At 35.1% G+C, this 17230-nt stretch overlaps 1 protein-coding gene across 2 annotated transcripts in view; it reads right to left on the bottom strand.

The window, feature by feature from the left end:
• LOC149772990 (uncharacterized) overlaps positions 1-17230 on the bottom strand; it is a 220275-nt gene that overhangs the window by 93017 nt on the left and 110028 nt on the right. For both annotated transcript variants that reach the window (XM_089946958.1, XM_089946957.1), the window contains exon 4: positions 10185-10247. In XM_089946958.1, coding sequence (XP_089803084.1) covers positions 10185-10247 — 63 coding nt within the window. The remainder of the gene's footprint in view (positions 1-10184; positions 10248-17230) is intronic.

Genomic DNA, 17230 nt, shown 5'->3' with positions numbered 1-17230 from the left:
GTTAAAAAGTACACCTCAAGAAAGGTCACCCCTCTAACGCAACCATCGACCAACATGTTAGTGCACAACTGTAAAATTTATCCCTCACAAGCGGACGCATTTTATTATTAATATATGTCCAAAACGAATATTTAATTACAATTAGGTAAGTAATCCAATTATCTTTCCAGATGTCATGTTTTCATTAATGAAAGAAGTGGTTATTATTGTATCATTAATGCCTACATTTGCAGGAAATGGGATCAGCAATGTTTTGATAGAGCTTTCGGCTTCACACAGCTGATTTTTTTAAAACTGACAATTACAACTGGATGTAATTGTCAAGATCATAACATGGTTAGATAGAAATGGAGTCAGCAATGTTGTAATAATTTGATAGAGCTTTCTTCTTAATGGTTATGATCGACATAATTGTCAAGATCATAACAGGTCAGACAGACCAAAAATAGAATTTGTGGATTAACACATACACACAGAGACAATAAACTTTGAACAAAACAGGGTACCAGACAAAGACCGAAAAATCATGTGATAGTACATATATCACTTCCTTTATAACAAGGATTTTCGTGTACAAAGTTTCATCTGCAAAATTTAATTGCAGTACTGTACAATTAGCAACACAGAAATAAATCATTACAAAACTTTAACATGCAATCACATAAATGAAAAAATAATACTTTAGAAGAAAAAGTAAAAGTTATTTGACTTTACGACAACAGGGAGAGTTCACTTGCCGAAAGATTTTATGTTAGGATGACTCAAATGAACAAGATCGTAAAAGGAGAATATTCTCTAGGAAAATGGAGAGAGAATAATTTTAAATATGACACAACATATGTGAGGGACAAAATTTCAATAACATTTTCAATGGTTTTGTAATGCATATGCCAACAATATATCACTCACATTTCACGCCTAAGAATAAAAACTATTATGTTATTTGAAACAACTGTTTTTAAGACAAGAACATTTTAATAATTAATGCTTCTTTTAAATGAATATATTAACTGCTTGAAGTTATATGCAGCTTTCCTACTATATACACATGTACATCTCACAAATATAGTCCCCCTCTTGAAAGGCCACCCGTCTTAAAAGGCCAATTTCCTGGTGCAGAAAGGGTGGCCATCTAAGAGAGGGACCACTGTATACGACACCTCTGTGCATCTAGTTTGTACCAAGTTTGGCTGAAATATCTCAGTCCAAGAGTTACAGAGCAGAAATGTTTAAAAAGATACAGACGGTCTTAAGAATAGTTATATCCCCACCCCCATATTAAATACCAGGGGTATCCAAACACTGACAAGCTTGAGTCATCTAAGACCTCTGCGAGGGCTATATTGCGGTGTTGTGCTGAATGAAACATTACCATGTACGAGTGTTGCCCTTGGCAACTTCACTGTGTAAAAAAAACCAAAGCAATGTTTCATTTTTATAAATGTATTAATAGTCACAATAATAATAATGTCCATTGAGACATTTCAATGAAAAAGATCTAATTTTATTTTGGTAAAATACAGAATGAAATAACACATTTTACAAAATTCCTCCCCTTCCCCAAAACTAAAGATACGAGACGAACAAATGGCACAACAACACCACTAGTGGAATTTAACATAAATTTCTTCGAGTCACAAGGACTAGTATATTGAAAACTTTGAGTCACAACGACTAGTATATTGAAAACTTCGAGTCACAAGGACTAGTATATTGAAAACTGTGAGTCACAAGGACTAGTATATTGAAAACTTTGAGTCACAACGACTAGTATATTGAAAACTGTGAGTCACAAGGACTAGTATATTGAAAACTTTACATGTCCTGCTGAAACTTCACTACCAGTAGTTCTTTCCCAAAACAAGAATGATTTGAAACACAATGAGATTAACTAGCCATCAGACTTTTGAAATTATAAATACCACTAGTCCAAATGGAAATTATAAAAACCACTAGTCCAAATGGAAATTAAATTGCATCAGGCTAGCTGACTAGTGCTAAGTTTGAGCCCTATAATAAGTGTACCTAAGTTAATAAAAATTTCATGACCAGTGAGTCTTATCCTGGAAATTAATGTGCATAATTGAATGATAAATAAATTGTTGAGGACGTTACAATATTGAAACTGAAGAATTGCAAATAGCAAGAGGTACTCTTATACCACTAATATGATACAAGTACCACATTTCGTAGTGTAATTTAAAATCATTCTGAAATAAAGTGTCGACAACTGGCAGATAAATAAATTGAGAAAAACAAAAATATAATGAAAAGAAAAACCACACATGTACCACTTGAATAATTCATGGTCCAAATTTCATTGCAGTTTCTTGAATGGTTTTGGCACTGTGCTCTGGAAATGAAACTGAATGATGAGTGAACAGATAAAAAGTGACGAATAAAGGAAAGGTACACTGCAAATCTAATACATGTACCAAGATAAAAAGTGATGAATAAAGTGTAGGGAAAGGTACACTGCAAATCTAATACAGGTACCAAGATAAAAAGTGATGAATAAAGGAAAGGTACACTGCAAATCTAATACATGTACCAAGATAAAAAGTGATGAATAAAGTGTAGGGAAAGGTACACTGCAAATCTAATACATGTACCAAGTTTCAGAGAGATATTTTACATGGATTTGGAGTTTTCCCATATAATGAAAGTTTGGACACTGGATAGAAAAACAGACAAAAACATAAAAAATGAAACTGATGAATACTGAAAAGCAAAAGGCACATTTGGATCACTGAGCCAACAAATGTACAATGTTTCACATTTGGAACACTATTCCAATATATGTACCGTGATTCACATTGGAACACTATTCCAATACATGTGCTGTGTTTCACATTTGGAATACTATTCCAATACATGTGCTATGTTTCACATTTGGAACATTATTCCAATACATGTGCTGTATTTCACATTTGGAACACTATTCCAATACATGTACATGTTTCACATTTGAAACACTTTCTTAATACAAGTACCATGTTTCAAAAGAAATACATTGATTATTAGTCTCCAAGTTAAGACTGGAAATAAAGTGAGAATAAAGATGGTTGTATAGATGGATGGATAGATATACAATACAAATGTAAACATAGTGAAACTAGGAAAATGCACCTCTGGACCATGTATTGGAATAGTGTTCCAAATGTGAAACATGGTACACACATTGGAATAGTATTCCAAATGTGACTTCTGCTTTTCATTATTTGTCAGTTTAAAAATTGTAATGTTTTATGAGTTCAGTGTGTCCCAAATTTCAAAGACATACTTCAAATGGTTTGAGATCTAGGGGCTGAAAATATTTTCTGACAGACAGACAGACAGAAGGCCATAGCAATAGCCATATTCCCCCTCCATATTAAGTGGGGGGGGGGGTTTGTAAATTTGGATACAATCCAATCACTTTGTCTTCATTCTCACCATATTATTCCATATCCATGATTATCAGGACTGACTGATGTTTGTGTATGGAAGTGTTTATGGAGTTATTTGACCCATCTGGAGATAGTGACATAGAAATTCCCCTGCTGAGCTAATTGATGCTTTAATTGAAGGGATTAGCACCATCAGTGCCAAGGTATTTCCAACTATACAGTGTTCCATAATTTCAGTTTGAAACTGAGAGCCTGAGCATAACATTTTTATAACCTTTTAGAAATGTACTTTGTAGACTCTCTTCCTGCTCCACAAGATTCCACAATACTTTAAACAATAAATGAACTCTGGTTAAAAAATCAGCAGCCCCAACTTTGAAGCAGTTATTAGTTCATTAATGAGAAATTTTAGGCAAAAAAAACCCCGATATGTTTGTGTTTCCTATTTGACTGGTTATAAACTTAGGGTTGGTAGGTAGGAATTTTTTTTGGTCAAAAACATTATATATGGTAATGATTAGTATATACTGTATAATGTACTAAGTGCTTCTAGTAATGAGCTAAACTGGCTTTATCAGATGCACAAATCAGTTTCGTGAACTTTTAATTTTTACGGGGAGGGGAATGCTAGGGTTTGCAATGAAAAAAACAGGAATGGTCAGATGACAGAAAATATATTGGGGTGGGGAGAGCCTCGTCAATTACAATTCATAAGAACACTGCCTCACTTGTAAATACATTAATGACCTGACGAATTCCACACATGCTAACCAGCACTCTATCTCTTGTAAACCAACAATCTATCCCTTGTAAACCAACACTCTATCCCTTGTAAACCAACACTCCCTCACATGCAAACCAACACTGGATCAGGTGTAAACCAACAATGCCTCATTTATAAACCAATACTGCCTCACATACAATCCAACAATGCCTCATATACAAACCAACTCTGCCTCAACACTGCCTCACCTGCAAATCATAATATACCTCACTCTATTATGTCTGTTATAAAACTGAATACCCAGGGGAATAATTCCACCCTCCATTAGACAAAGAAGTAAGAATTTACTAATTATAGTGGGGATTTAATGATGCAAAAAGTTGAGACTTGAAATTTTGAGCTGTCTTTATGCTTTTGGTTGATATTTGGGCGCATTTTTTCAAAACTAAGGACAAACTGTGAATTCAAGATTCGACCCTGCTAACATCACCACTAAAAATGATACCTAAACGTTATGCTGCATGGCTCAAACAAAACCTGTCCAACACAAACCATTCAGTTCACTTTGGTAAAACAAAATGGCACTCTACTGGTTGTTGGCATTAGAGGGAACAGAAACCAAACAATTTGCATCTATCCACTGTGGTCAGACTTGATAAACAAGGCCACAAAAGAGACTTTGACTGTCACTCTTTAGGACTGTCCATCTCACATCAGGGAGCCTTCCACACTGCTAATTTACTTTTAAATTTTGTTAGCCATGAAACCAGACTGCTCCTTCCCTATGTAAAGTAAACCCATTTACCACTCAAGCATTATAAATCAGCAATTTACCAGTATGAAAGGCAAACCCACTTCATTCAAGCATTATAAAGTAGTAATTTTACCAAAGTGGAAATGCAGAAAGATCATTCATCTTATTCTTAAATGTGACTTTTTTTTACGGATTCTTCCCTAAAATCATGGGTTCTATTTCTTTAACACTTGCTCTTCACCGACCCTTTGTCAAATGGTTGTTGGGTTAACTTGTTATGTTAATGGGCACAGAAAATAAAATAAGGAAACAGCAAAATTAACATCATATATGCACCCGTCCAAATCATGTGCATGATGGATGGAGACAAAATGATAAAATCATTAAAAAAATAATGAAACTCAAGTCCCCCCCCCCCGGTTTTTCTTTGAATTTTATTGCACTTTTAACATTTGGCTGTATCATGCCAAAGAAATATGAACCAACTGCCTTTCCCAAAGATACAACCAACTGCCTTTCCCAAAGATACAAACAGAAAGTTGATCTGAGGAGCTGGTCTGGATGGGTACTAATGGAACCAGTGACCCTTGTACTACAAGTTTGACACAAACAAATGAGATACTGTGCATCCAAAACATGGGGATATAAATAACTAGTAATTGTTCTAGTCAGGAAAATAAAGATAAGGCAATATTAAGAGAAAACCAGACCCTAAAATTGTGAAGAAAAAAAATACAAAACTTTTCAACTTCTATTAAATCAGTGAAGAATCAATGAATAGAAAATAAACACTTCATTCTCAAATTAAAATCAATGACATTCATGTTACCCATGAAATGTAAAAGGAAGGCTTTCAACTTCTAAACTGGCATGTATCATTTGTTGGCAGTTGAGTGTAATAACCTAAGGGAGAACTCAAGAATGTGTCAGAATTACTGTAGATTGGGACAAAACTGCCACAGGCTCATTAGCATTCCTGAGCTAATTGACAGTCATTCACATACCTGCCTGATTGGGGGAGGGGGGCTCTAAACCTTGTCCATAACAACTACTTTTGACCTTAACGCTGCTATACATTCACTATTTAAGTAGCAACAGCAGTAAAAGTGACATTTCTTCAACACAGACTTGTCATCACTTTCAAGCGAGGACACAGACTTGTCATCAAAAATGGCATTGCATGTACACATTAAACAACGTCTTAAAACAAAAAGAATAACAAACACCAGAACTGATCTAGATTATTTTGGTGATACATTTTGGTGTCAAAGACTATCTTTATATTATGAAACATTGTCAATATCAGAAATGGGTCAAGTCTTTAGGAAACAATGTTAATATCAGAAATGGGTCAAATCTTTAGAAAACAATGTCAATTTTAGAAATAGGTCAAGTCTTTAGGAAACAATGTCAAACACTGGGATGGAAATTTAATTTGTGGAAATGCAGTCACTGACAAACAATGGGATGGAAATTTAATTTGGAAATGCAGTCACTGACAAACACTGGGATGATAATTTGATTTGTGGAAATGCAGTTGCTGACAAACACGGATGGAAATATAATTTGTGGAAATGCAGTCGCTGACAAACAATGGGATGGAAATTTAATTTGGAAATGTATTCACTGACAAACACCGAGATAATAATTTGATTTGTGGAAATGCAGTTGCTGACAAACACCGGGATGGAAATTTTATTTGGAAATGCAGTCACTGACAAATACCGGGATGATAATTTGATTTGTGGAAATGCAGTCGCTGACAAACACTGGGATGGAAATTTAATTTGTGGAAATACAGTTGCTGACAAACACTGGGATGGAAATTTAATCTGTGGAAATGCAGATTGGTAGAGATCCTACTGTTTTGTAAAACAACTCATAACAACATGTTATTTTGCAAACTTTTGAAACAATGACACTTCAGTGCTCATTCCAGTGATGGAAAAAAGTAGGCTTATGGGCACCTACAGTTAAAAAGATTATACAGAAGAAAAAATGGGTAACAAATACACTTAACTCATTATTGCTTAGTTAAGAAACTGAATCACATCATGATCACTGGCATTTGTATCATGAATTTAATAATTTCTACAACAAATTCTCCCGTTTTCCTGCAATTATATCCTTAGTCTCCAATGCTGTAAAACCAGACTAGAGCACAGTTGTTTACAATGTCTTTGCCTGCTAAAATTACCATGTCCTCTGTTCAGGTCAGTGTTATTTCAGTACACAAAGAAACTGAAGCAAACCCTGTTCAAGTCTCGCTCAATTGATTCAAAGTATATAGCCTGGAAAAGTGACAATTTATAACAGAAACTGATACATCCTTCAGCAACACAAGTGATCCTATCAGCCTCCCTCCCCTGTGGCAATCCTTTTTTATCAGGATTTCAATTCCGCATGCTTGAGTAACCATTCCAATATAGAACTGATTCAAATCTATATTTTTACCTACCAGTATAGTAAGTTGTAAGGTAATAAAAAGGAGTTTTTGCTTCATATTTAGTCTTCAATTCTTTACATCTTCTATCATTGTTCATCAACCACGGGCTATCAATTGGTGCCAAAGCAAATCAAAATCAGTAAGACATTTTTGTATCCCAAATAAATTTATCATCTTGTATGGTAATAAGTACACTATTCAGTGATGTACATGTACTTACTCCAGAAAGTCCATTTAAAATTAAATGTACTTACTCATGAAAGTCCATTTAAAATTACATGTAATGATTATTATCTCATGTTCTTGGGCCTTTTATTACTGTGCTATGGTGGGAACTTTCATGCATCAAAAATGGAAAATAATAACTGATGGTGCAAAGCGCAGCCTAAAATAAATCCTATAAATATTTCTTCAGAAATGTAATGAACAGCCATCTAACATCTGTAACACATACATATCAGCCTAGATTTCAATTAAATATTTATCTAAAAGCATGTTGTAATGGTGTGGAGGTTTCCGCTAGTCAAAAGGCAGATGCCCCAATCAATTTTATCTGACAGAGCAGCAAGAGATGAACAGCATGTTTGCAATAATTGGCTGTGTGTAGTTATGGTCCAAGTACCTGGTCTGGTTTGTTGATACCTAAGGTAATTGGGCTGTTAACATGTGTCCTGGATAATCAAGCCATGTTACCACAACCATTCTTGTATCTTCCACCTACAAAACTTTGAACTCTAACATAGCTCCTTAGAAATCATCATGTTTACTTGCATCAACTTCACAAGGCATCAACTTTCAATCAAGAATAGACTCCATTCCACTGTTTGACTCGATATCTCTAGAAAGTGCTTCCGGAGCAATTCATCAAGGCCGCGTTTTAATTTAATTAATTACTTGTGCCAATAATCCTAAAGGTTCAAGACTGGTTCCATAAATATTGATTAATATGCTCCCTTAACTTCCCACAATTCATTTATTGTGAATGCAAACCCAACCTGCCTGTCCCTGATGCAGAGATTAATTTCTAAAATGCAGTTCTGGTGTCAAATGAATCACAATCTGCACAGTGAACCCCTACAACACTACCCGCAAAGGGAATACTCATCAAAAGGTAGTGGGTTTACTAAAACAGAAAATGCTGCCAAATCAGTAAACAAATAGCAGCCAATCTTGGGTAGGCAGGTAACTGCAAAATCAAAATTGAAATCCCATTTTTGTCTGTATCATCAAAAATTGATCATAGAGTTTGGACCAATGCCATTTTTGTCAATGAAATGCCAAATTGTCTGATAGCATGGAGAGAAAAACAGAGCTAAAAGTTGTCCCATACATTGTCTTTCAATCAGTATTCTGCCAATTATTCCTTGCAACCCCAAATTTTCTTTCCATTTTCAAAACAGTTAACTTCATCAACTAAAGAGGTAAGGAACCAAAATTCCCTTCCATAAACAAGAGACACCTCATTTTATTAACTTTTGTATGCCTAACTATAAACAGAGTTAGCAAATTTGTTGTGTTGAAGCCAGGTTTATCTTTGCTTTATGTATGTTAATGTCAGAAGAAACCCTGTATAACACAGGTTGTAAGGTTTGTTGACGTACATTAGACTGTATACTAAACACCTGAAGGAGTACTGCTCAATGTTGCACCTGCAGCATGCCCAAAACTCCCACCCCAATCTGCCAGTGTACCAACACATTTAAAAACAAATCCCAACAGCTTCTTATAGGGGAAACTTGTATACAAATCTGCTCCAGACAGCCTTTGGTAGAAATATAACATTGCCTTCTCAAAACTGAAAACCAGCGTTTGCTATTGCTGAATGTTTCATTTTATTTTGTTATAATTACCAAATGAAAAAGAAGTTCAATATTTTGTGACTAGAAACAATGGGCTAATAATCCTCGATCTAAAACACTCTGAAAATTCAAAGTAAAAAAATAACACTGAACAATCTGAAGAAACAAACTTTCATTGTAATGCTGAACACGACTGAATTTTGTGCAGTGTTGTCATATTAAGATAAATGGCTGTTGTGTGCAGGTTCATTGGTTACATGACAAGAGTAGTGAAGTGTGCTTTATAAAGGTGTGTTTTATAAAGGTGTGTACTTTATAAAGTGTGTGCTTAAAACATTACAAGATAAAATGTGAAAAATGCATTTAACAGTAGCATGCCAGCAATCAAATTCACAGGATGTACTAATAAGAATTCTGCCCTACATTGGTATAATCCAAAAACCTTGGATAATTACAAGAGCATGAAAGTATGGCACTGACCTAGTTTTGCCTATAGTGAACAGTACTCTAAAGATGAATACACCCATCAAATTTCAGGACTGTACATTCAATTATGTCAGAGAAACAGGGCTAAAAACGAAAACAAGTGGTACTTATTGGAGCATGAATATATGCCACTGTGGCCTACTTGTGTGATGGTTAGAAGTACCTTTATTAATAAACCTGTTTCATGTCTGTGCATAGAACACTGTTAAATGCAAGTACTTCATGAAATCACTCAAGCATGAAAAATGAGTCCAGTAATGAGTAGCAATTCACCTATCAAGTTTCAGGACCACATAAAACTGAGAAAAAAACAAAGGAAAAACTTCAAGTAATCACTGGAGCGTGGAAAAATAGGCGAGTGTTGACCTGTTTTGACAATGGATTGTAGCATGTATGGTCACAGAAAAATAAAGCCATCAAGTTTCATGACTACATACAACAATGTGTGAAATATGCAAAACATGATGTTGATGCCTACATCAATGATGAATACAACAAAGACAACAACACAAATGTCACCAGAAAAGTTACTCCTGCATCTTGTTCATCACATTTGTGAAGATTTACGGTGTAGACTTTTACTTACCCTTATTTTGACTATCCTGGTCCGGTTCAGGTTGTGAGAACAATGTTTCTTTTGTAATGTTTTCTGAAAGATAATGAAATACAAAGATAGAATACAAAAGGAATATCATCAGCCAAAAATATTTACAAGGTTTTATCGGAATCTTAAATTGCAAACAGTTTCTAAACAATAATGTATCTATTTTTTTGAAAAACAATCATGATTTCTAATATTTAGTCAGTCTCTTTCCACAATCCAATTCAAAGGCCAGTTCAAAATATAAGCTTCAAATTGTTTCCTAAAGGACTTAACTGACACCATTTATATTCAGTGGTGTCAGTGGTTTTATATTTTTTAAAACTCCATGACGTGTAAGCATTTGTACAACTGTGTGTGCATATATATATATATATATCATCACTGATCACTTGGAATGTATCTAATAAGGAAAGTGATGGGGAGGGGTCGTGCATCATGTGTGACTCATTTTTGATTGGGTCTTTAAATCTGTAGTCAAGAACAATCACGAAATCCATAAAAATGTGTACAACATGGCAAAAATGAAACTACAATATGTAACAGAAAGAAGTAGGTAGTGGCTTATAGTAGTACAAGCAACTTGTCACAAAAACCCATAGAGAGATCAGGACTTGTAAACCCACTGAAAGATCAGGACTTGTAAACCCAGAGAGATCAGGACTTGTAAACCCACTGAAAGATCAGGACTTGAAAACCCATAAAGAGATCAGGACTTGTAAACCCACTGAAAGATCAGGACTTGTAAACCCACTGAAAGATCAGGACTTGTAAACCCAAAGAGAGATCAGGACTTGTAAACCCACTGAAAGATCAGGACTTGTAAACCCATAGAGAGATCAGGACTTGTAAACCCACTGAAAGATCGGAAATTATAAAGTCTGGAATTTTCAACAAAGGAAAGTGCAACCAAACATTTAATTTCCATCAAAATCATACTCTGATGAGATAACCGGCAGGGGGTGGGTGAGGTACAAGATATAATTAATCTTTCAAATTTTAGACAGCAACAATTCAAACCCAATATCACTATGAAGGTCTGTCATTATGTGACAAGGCTTTAAAGGCAATGTTTGTACTTGTTCAGCTTTGGTGTTCCCAAAATAGGAGCAGAAATCTACTTTCCTATCTCTGTCAACAATCTTCAGATAGTAATTATATTAAAACAAAACATTTTGATACAAACAATCTGTTTTACAGGAAGAGGTAAGACAATAGATAGTAACAATCTACAGTTTCACAGTAATGGTTAATACCCATGTTTATTTGTTGTACAAGTAACTTTTTTCTTTTCTGTCATCTGCCTTAAAAATGGGATCACTAGATTGCTGCTTTTGGGCTTCTTTCTTTTTAAAGACCTGTTGCACTATATCAATCAATAAATAGATGGACAGATAGTGTAGGAACATTTAGTCAAGGAAAAGATTAACAGAAGCCCTCTTTTTAAAATATTTTTTCTGGTGTAGTTTTACTGAAAAAATACATTAAATACAAATGTGTGTGTGTGTGTGTGTGTGTGTGTGTGTGCACTCAGATATATCTAAAGCACTGTTATTTGCAATGTCTGTTTGTTTGCAATGTCTGTTTATTTGCAATATCTTTGCAATGTCTGTTTATTTGCAATGTTTTGCAATGTCTGTTTATTTGCAAGTCTTTGCAATGTCTGTTTACTTGCAATGTCTGTTTATTTGCAATTTCTGTTTATTTTCCTCTATTACATATCTATTAATATTACCTGCTTAAAATACAAATTTAAGTACACTGACTAAACCATTTTCAAAATTCTGTCAAAATCCAGAATATGTAAAATGCAATATATTTATTCTAATAACAAAAGAATTTACTTCTTAAAAGATAATGCCTCAAAAAAAGGCACCTCTTATGAAAATACCTTCTTATTCATTTCAATTGAAAGCTTTTTGCTTTTTAAATGTCAACCAAATTTAAATTTCATTCTGATAATAGTAAATATTGATGGTTCACATGGAAGTTAATGGTAATTGGTATTCAAAAGGCAGTAATGATATCTGGTGGTGAATGCTGCCCTTGCATCTTGCTGAATTAACTATTGCAATTACTCTAAGACACTTAGATACTCTGATGTATTACAAGACAGCTGGCACCTATTAATCACCAATTTTGACACTTCTAGTCTGGAGTACAGCTGAAGCCTGCTAAGATGACCTTAATGGTGTCATTCGCCAGCAATTTTTAAAACCAATGATTTGGAGAAATCTCTAAAAGTGAGATCAGGTCATTCCTGGCAGACATTTTTTGAGTTCCTTAGGAAAGCAGCACTCCAGCTAATTATTTTAACTGCCACCATTACAACCAGCCAAGGTAATTGTTTGGATAGTGGTAATTCCTACTAATTTTGCCAATATGGATCTCTACAAATGTTACTGGCAAACACCTTTTAGAAATAAAATAAATCCCACCCCCATTTTTCTTCCCATAAGCCAACTTTTTCTGGCCCCAGGTTTCACAAAACATCTCAAGTTTCTGTCTCAAATTGAAAATTATGACTGCCTTTCTTTTTACTTTTTTGGCAACGAAGATTTTTTCCAACAAAAATTCAATCAAATATTTAGAATAAAAATTAAATTGTAATACTCTTAATTAACTGTCAGTCTTGAGAAACGGGAAATTTTGAGAAATCTTCAATGAATTATTAATGAACTTTTCAATATTTGTTTAAAGAGAAAACAGATTTCCACATGGAAAAATTAAAACAAAGCCATTTTTTTAATACTTACTACTACTTTTACCAATGAAATAAAAATATAATCAATATATACCACTTGACAATGATGTATCGGGGAAAATCTTTTTCAGTTGCCGCCGATGCGAAGTCCATGGGACAAAAGCAGTTGGTAGGAAGAGGTGTAAAAAGTGATATCCGTTGATTTTACTGCATCATGCTTGATAATACAAACAGAATTTTGCAAATACGAATAAATAGCATTATCATAAAGGTTAGAGAATTTTTAATTCATACTCTATGGAGATTCGAACCCAAGTCAGTGGGTAAACTGCACTCATCTTACATGCAACTACTGACCCCTATACCATCTCAACCATTCAAGTGGCATGCTGAAGTTGTATATTAATCACATGAACATGTGTGTGGACAAGTTCAAGTAGTCTAAGTGTATTGTAACCAGCAACTGTACAACGTCTGTGAAGTATGAAATACAGATCACACTGATCTTTGTGATGACAGTGTAGTACTCATCAAGACCCATCTCCCCATCAAGTCTGACGATTCCAAATTCAACAGTATTTACAAAGTGTACAACGCATCGTAGCTACAGGCAACAACTTGCAACAAGGATATACAAATTCTGCATATGTATGAATCTAGTTTGCTCCTCAGTACTACCCTCCCCATGGGCTATGAAACCCACTCTAAACTACTGCCTTTAACTTGGGAAAACACAATGGTTGCCATACACTGGAAGTGTACATATGCATATATATGCTTTTAACTAACGGATGCCAAGCACCGATGAGGGGTTAGTACAATAGCTTACCTCTACTTCCTAAACAGGGATTTTTCTGTGCCCATTTTGTTGCTGAAATTTGGCCCCATTCCCAACACCTCAAACTGACCAATTTCCCAATAAGAACTTTCAAACAATCTATGTCCTTTACTATTTTGTCTCTTTCACAGAAATAACTATAAGGAGTGTAGCAACCTCTATGAGTCAAAGCAACGCAGGCCAAATTCAACTGGGTCTATTCGAAAGATCTGAGAGCAATGACTTTCTTCTCTTTCCATCTAGAATATGGCAAAAATAAAAAGGAGAAAGTTAAAAATGTGTAGTTTTCAAAATGGTCCCTTGAAACTTCTATTTTGCAGGTGTCTAGACTGATGACTGAAATACATATGAAATTATTTGGAAACTTTTTTTTTATTGTTTCACTATAGAGGTTGCACAACATAATATGACTTCTCAAAAACAAAGGTTAAACAGTACTGTCAAAAACTGGCATGAGTGTCCATAGCAGATATGCTTTTTATTTGTAGGATGAAATATTTGATAAAATAATTTTTCTTTTTACTGGGGATGGATGCATCCAGGTAGTCAAAATTTGCTTCCAACGTGGCTAAAACATATCCATGTTTCATCCAGTTTTTCAAGGATTATAGGTGAATTTTTGTGGGAGTTCTGAAGATAGCGTGTAATTTCTGGCATTTATGAGCATCAAATTAGCAACTAAAGTGATAGACGTGCGTACTTCCTTGTTCCAACTTTCTACCTTTTTCTATAAAGGAATAATGGGCATCGATGTCGATATTTTTATTATTAACGTACTGCATTGAAATAAATGAGGTTGGAGAAATATTTTGGGACAATTTAGACAAAGTGACAGAATCGAGGGCAACAATTTGGCCTAACTCCATAGCATCAACCTTGGCCACTGAATTATTTCAATATTCAAGAACCTTTTTAGTGAAGTTGTGCATATTAACAGTGTACAAGTATTTCAAAATTGTCCAATTTGACCATTTATATGTAAAAAATTTCAATTCTATGAAAACCAGTACCCCATTTTTAAATGGTAGAAACAAGGTTAAGTTCACAAAATATGTGATCAAAGAAAGTAATAAAAATAATAATAATAATAATCATAATCATCATCATCATCATCAATATCATTGCCCTCATTATCATCATCTTCAAAGCGTGTAACTTCTCATCACCTGGTGTCCTACTTCCAAACTTCATGACCTAATTCAAGTGACAACAGCAGAGGAAAAAAAGGAGTTTAAGATCAAAATACTCTCAATTTATAGTCAGCTGGATAAAAAGTTCATTAAACATTAGAGATGAAGTTAAACTAACCAAATGGTGTATGACATTGACCAGATGGTTCTTCCCAGGGACTTGACCCTGGGGGAAAGAAGAGTACAATCTATAGGGTCAGTGCCTAAGTGTGTTACATTCTAAACATGACTGAACTGTTGATGGTAATATTTAACCTAATTGTAATGCCAATTACCCTAATTGTGTTGCCAGGACCCTGAGTGGCCGAGTGGTCTAAAGCACTCTTCGTTACGGATCATTGCCATCTCACCTCTGTCTGCACTGGTTCGAGTCTCATATTCAGCCAATGTGGGTACGTGAGAAAGCTTGCCAGTAGCTTCTCGTGGGTCAGTGGTTCTTTCCGGGGTTTTCCCGGGTTCTTCCTCCACCATGTATAGCCTATTGTGTGCTGAAAAATGGCATTAAACCCCACAACAACAACAACAACAACTGTGTTGCCAATTTAATTTTTGTGACTCCCCCAACATGGCCCCACCCTGGGACAGGAGTGCTCCTGGGAGATTCCAAATATGAATCAAATTAACAAAAGGGGTTATAAAGAGATAAGTGATGGTGAGAAAATAAGTTTTTAACCTAAATGTGTCCCAAACATAGTTCTCTGCTCCATGGTCTATACAGGGGCAGAACCCTGGAGCAGGAAAGGTGCAGAGAGAAGAGGAGTATGTTCTGATACTGTATTCCAAAATATGAATTGGATAAAGGGTTACTGGACTTCAAGGGCTGGAACAAGTTTTAACCAAAGCTGTCCATGGACACACACACCAAGACCACCCCCACCCCCACAACAGGCAACCCAAATGCTAAATGTGCCATCTTGGAAGAATTGGAGGGGGTGTGGGAGGAGGCAACGTTTTAAAAAAAAGGTGACAAGAAAAACTAGTTTGTTAACAGGCTGATGACATGAGTAGAAATGACCACTGCTCTCCTACAAATATTACCCATGCCCCTGAAAGCCATCTGCAACAGACAATGAATACCATACGTACTCCCTTATAAGCCTACTAAACTGCAAACAACAAAGATCCTGATCTGCCATAGCATAATGCACCTGCAGATCTGTGCAGCTTGCAACTGGTCTCAGCTATAAACAAGTATATACAGTACATTTTATTACATTGTTGAACTGCCACAGGGAATTAGCTATGTAATGAAGGAATAAATGCATCAATTAATGGAAAAAGAGCACTGCTTGATTGTTATCTTGCTCAGAGGAGACGACAAATGGGCCTTGTTTTACCTAGGATTCAGGCCACTGGAATGATAACTGAGTTATTGTCTCTGTATTGAACATACCTTAATAAGCAGTGAGCTTCATTACTCTGTGAGTGTGCATTTGTATGTATTTATGTATGTGCACTACACCATCCTGCATTGTTAAATAAAATCCTTATACACATGTACATGATACCATACCTTCCTACACTATACATGATACCACACCATCCTACACTATATATGACACCACACCATCCTGCACTATACATGACAACACACCATCCTACACTATACACGACACCACACCATCCTACACTATACACGACACCACACCATCCTACACTATACATGAACCTTTTACATGACACTGCAGTGCACCACACCATCCTGCACTGTACTACAATGATCCCATACACGCCAACTCCAAGAAAGGTATAAGCATTATTATTGCTAATGTAAGTGGCCACAAAAATCTGAGCATAAAAATGTGTAATCTATAATACTACATTTACAGGATAATATGAAAAACATACTTTTATTTTTGCTGGATCTGCTGATGGTTCAAATTCCTGTCGTCCATGTGGATTACAACCACAATACAAACAAAACATACTAACAAATTATTTATACACAACACTCACTTTAATTAGTCTACATGAATGACCATAAAATCAAATTCACAAATTCTGCAATAAGCATGACAATGCTCAATCTAAGGATGTCGTCAACGTAATTCTTGTGTTCTTTTGAATAAACTGCTTTTGATCCTTTTTTCTGCTCTGAGATGTTTTCAAATTTAAAAAGTTTCCTATGCTCTAACAATTTTCAATCCTGTAACATCCAGGAGTCACAATGATAAAGCCTGTTGTATTAACATCTGGTGCCATTGTTTTTTGAAAAGTAAAACTGGTGCGCCATCTAAAAATGTTATCAATATAATGAATCTGTGAGGTTAATTTTTAAACTGAAGAAGAAATCTGTCAA

This window comes from Sinohyriopsis cumingii, unplaced genomic scaffold, assembly GCF_028554795.1.
Source record: "Sinohyriopsis cumingii isolate HCF-2022 unplaced genomic scaffold, ASM2855479v2 utg000938l, whole genome shotgun sequence".
Lineage (NCBI taxonomy): Eukaryota > Metazoa > Mollusca > Bivalvia > Unionida > Unionidae > Sinohyriopsis > Sinohyriopsis cumingii.
Note: the sequence above shows the minus strand (reverse complement) of the source record. Positions and strands in the feature narration are given on the sequence as shown.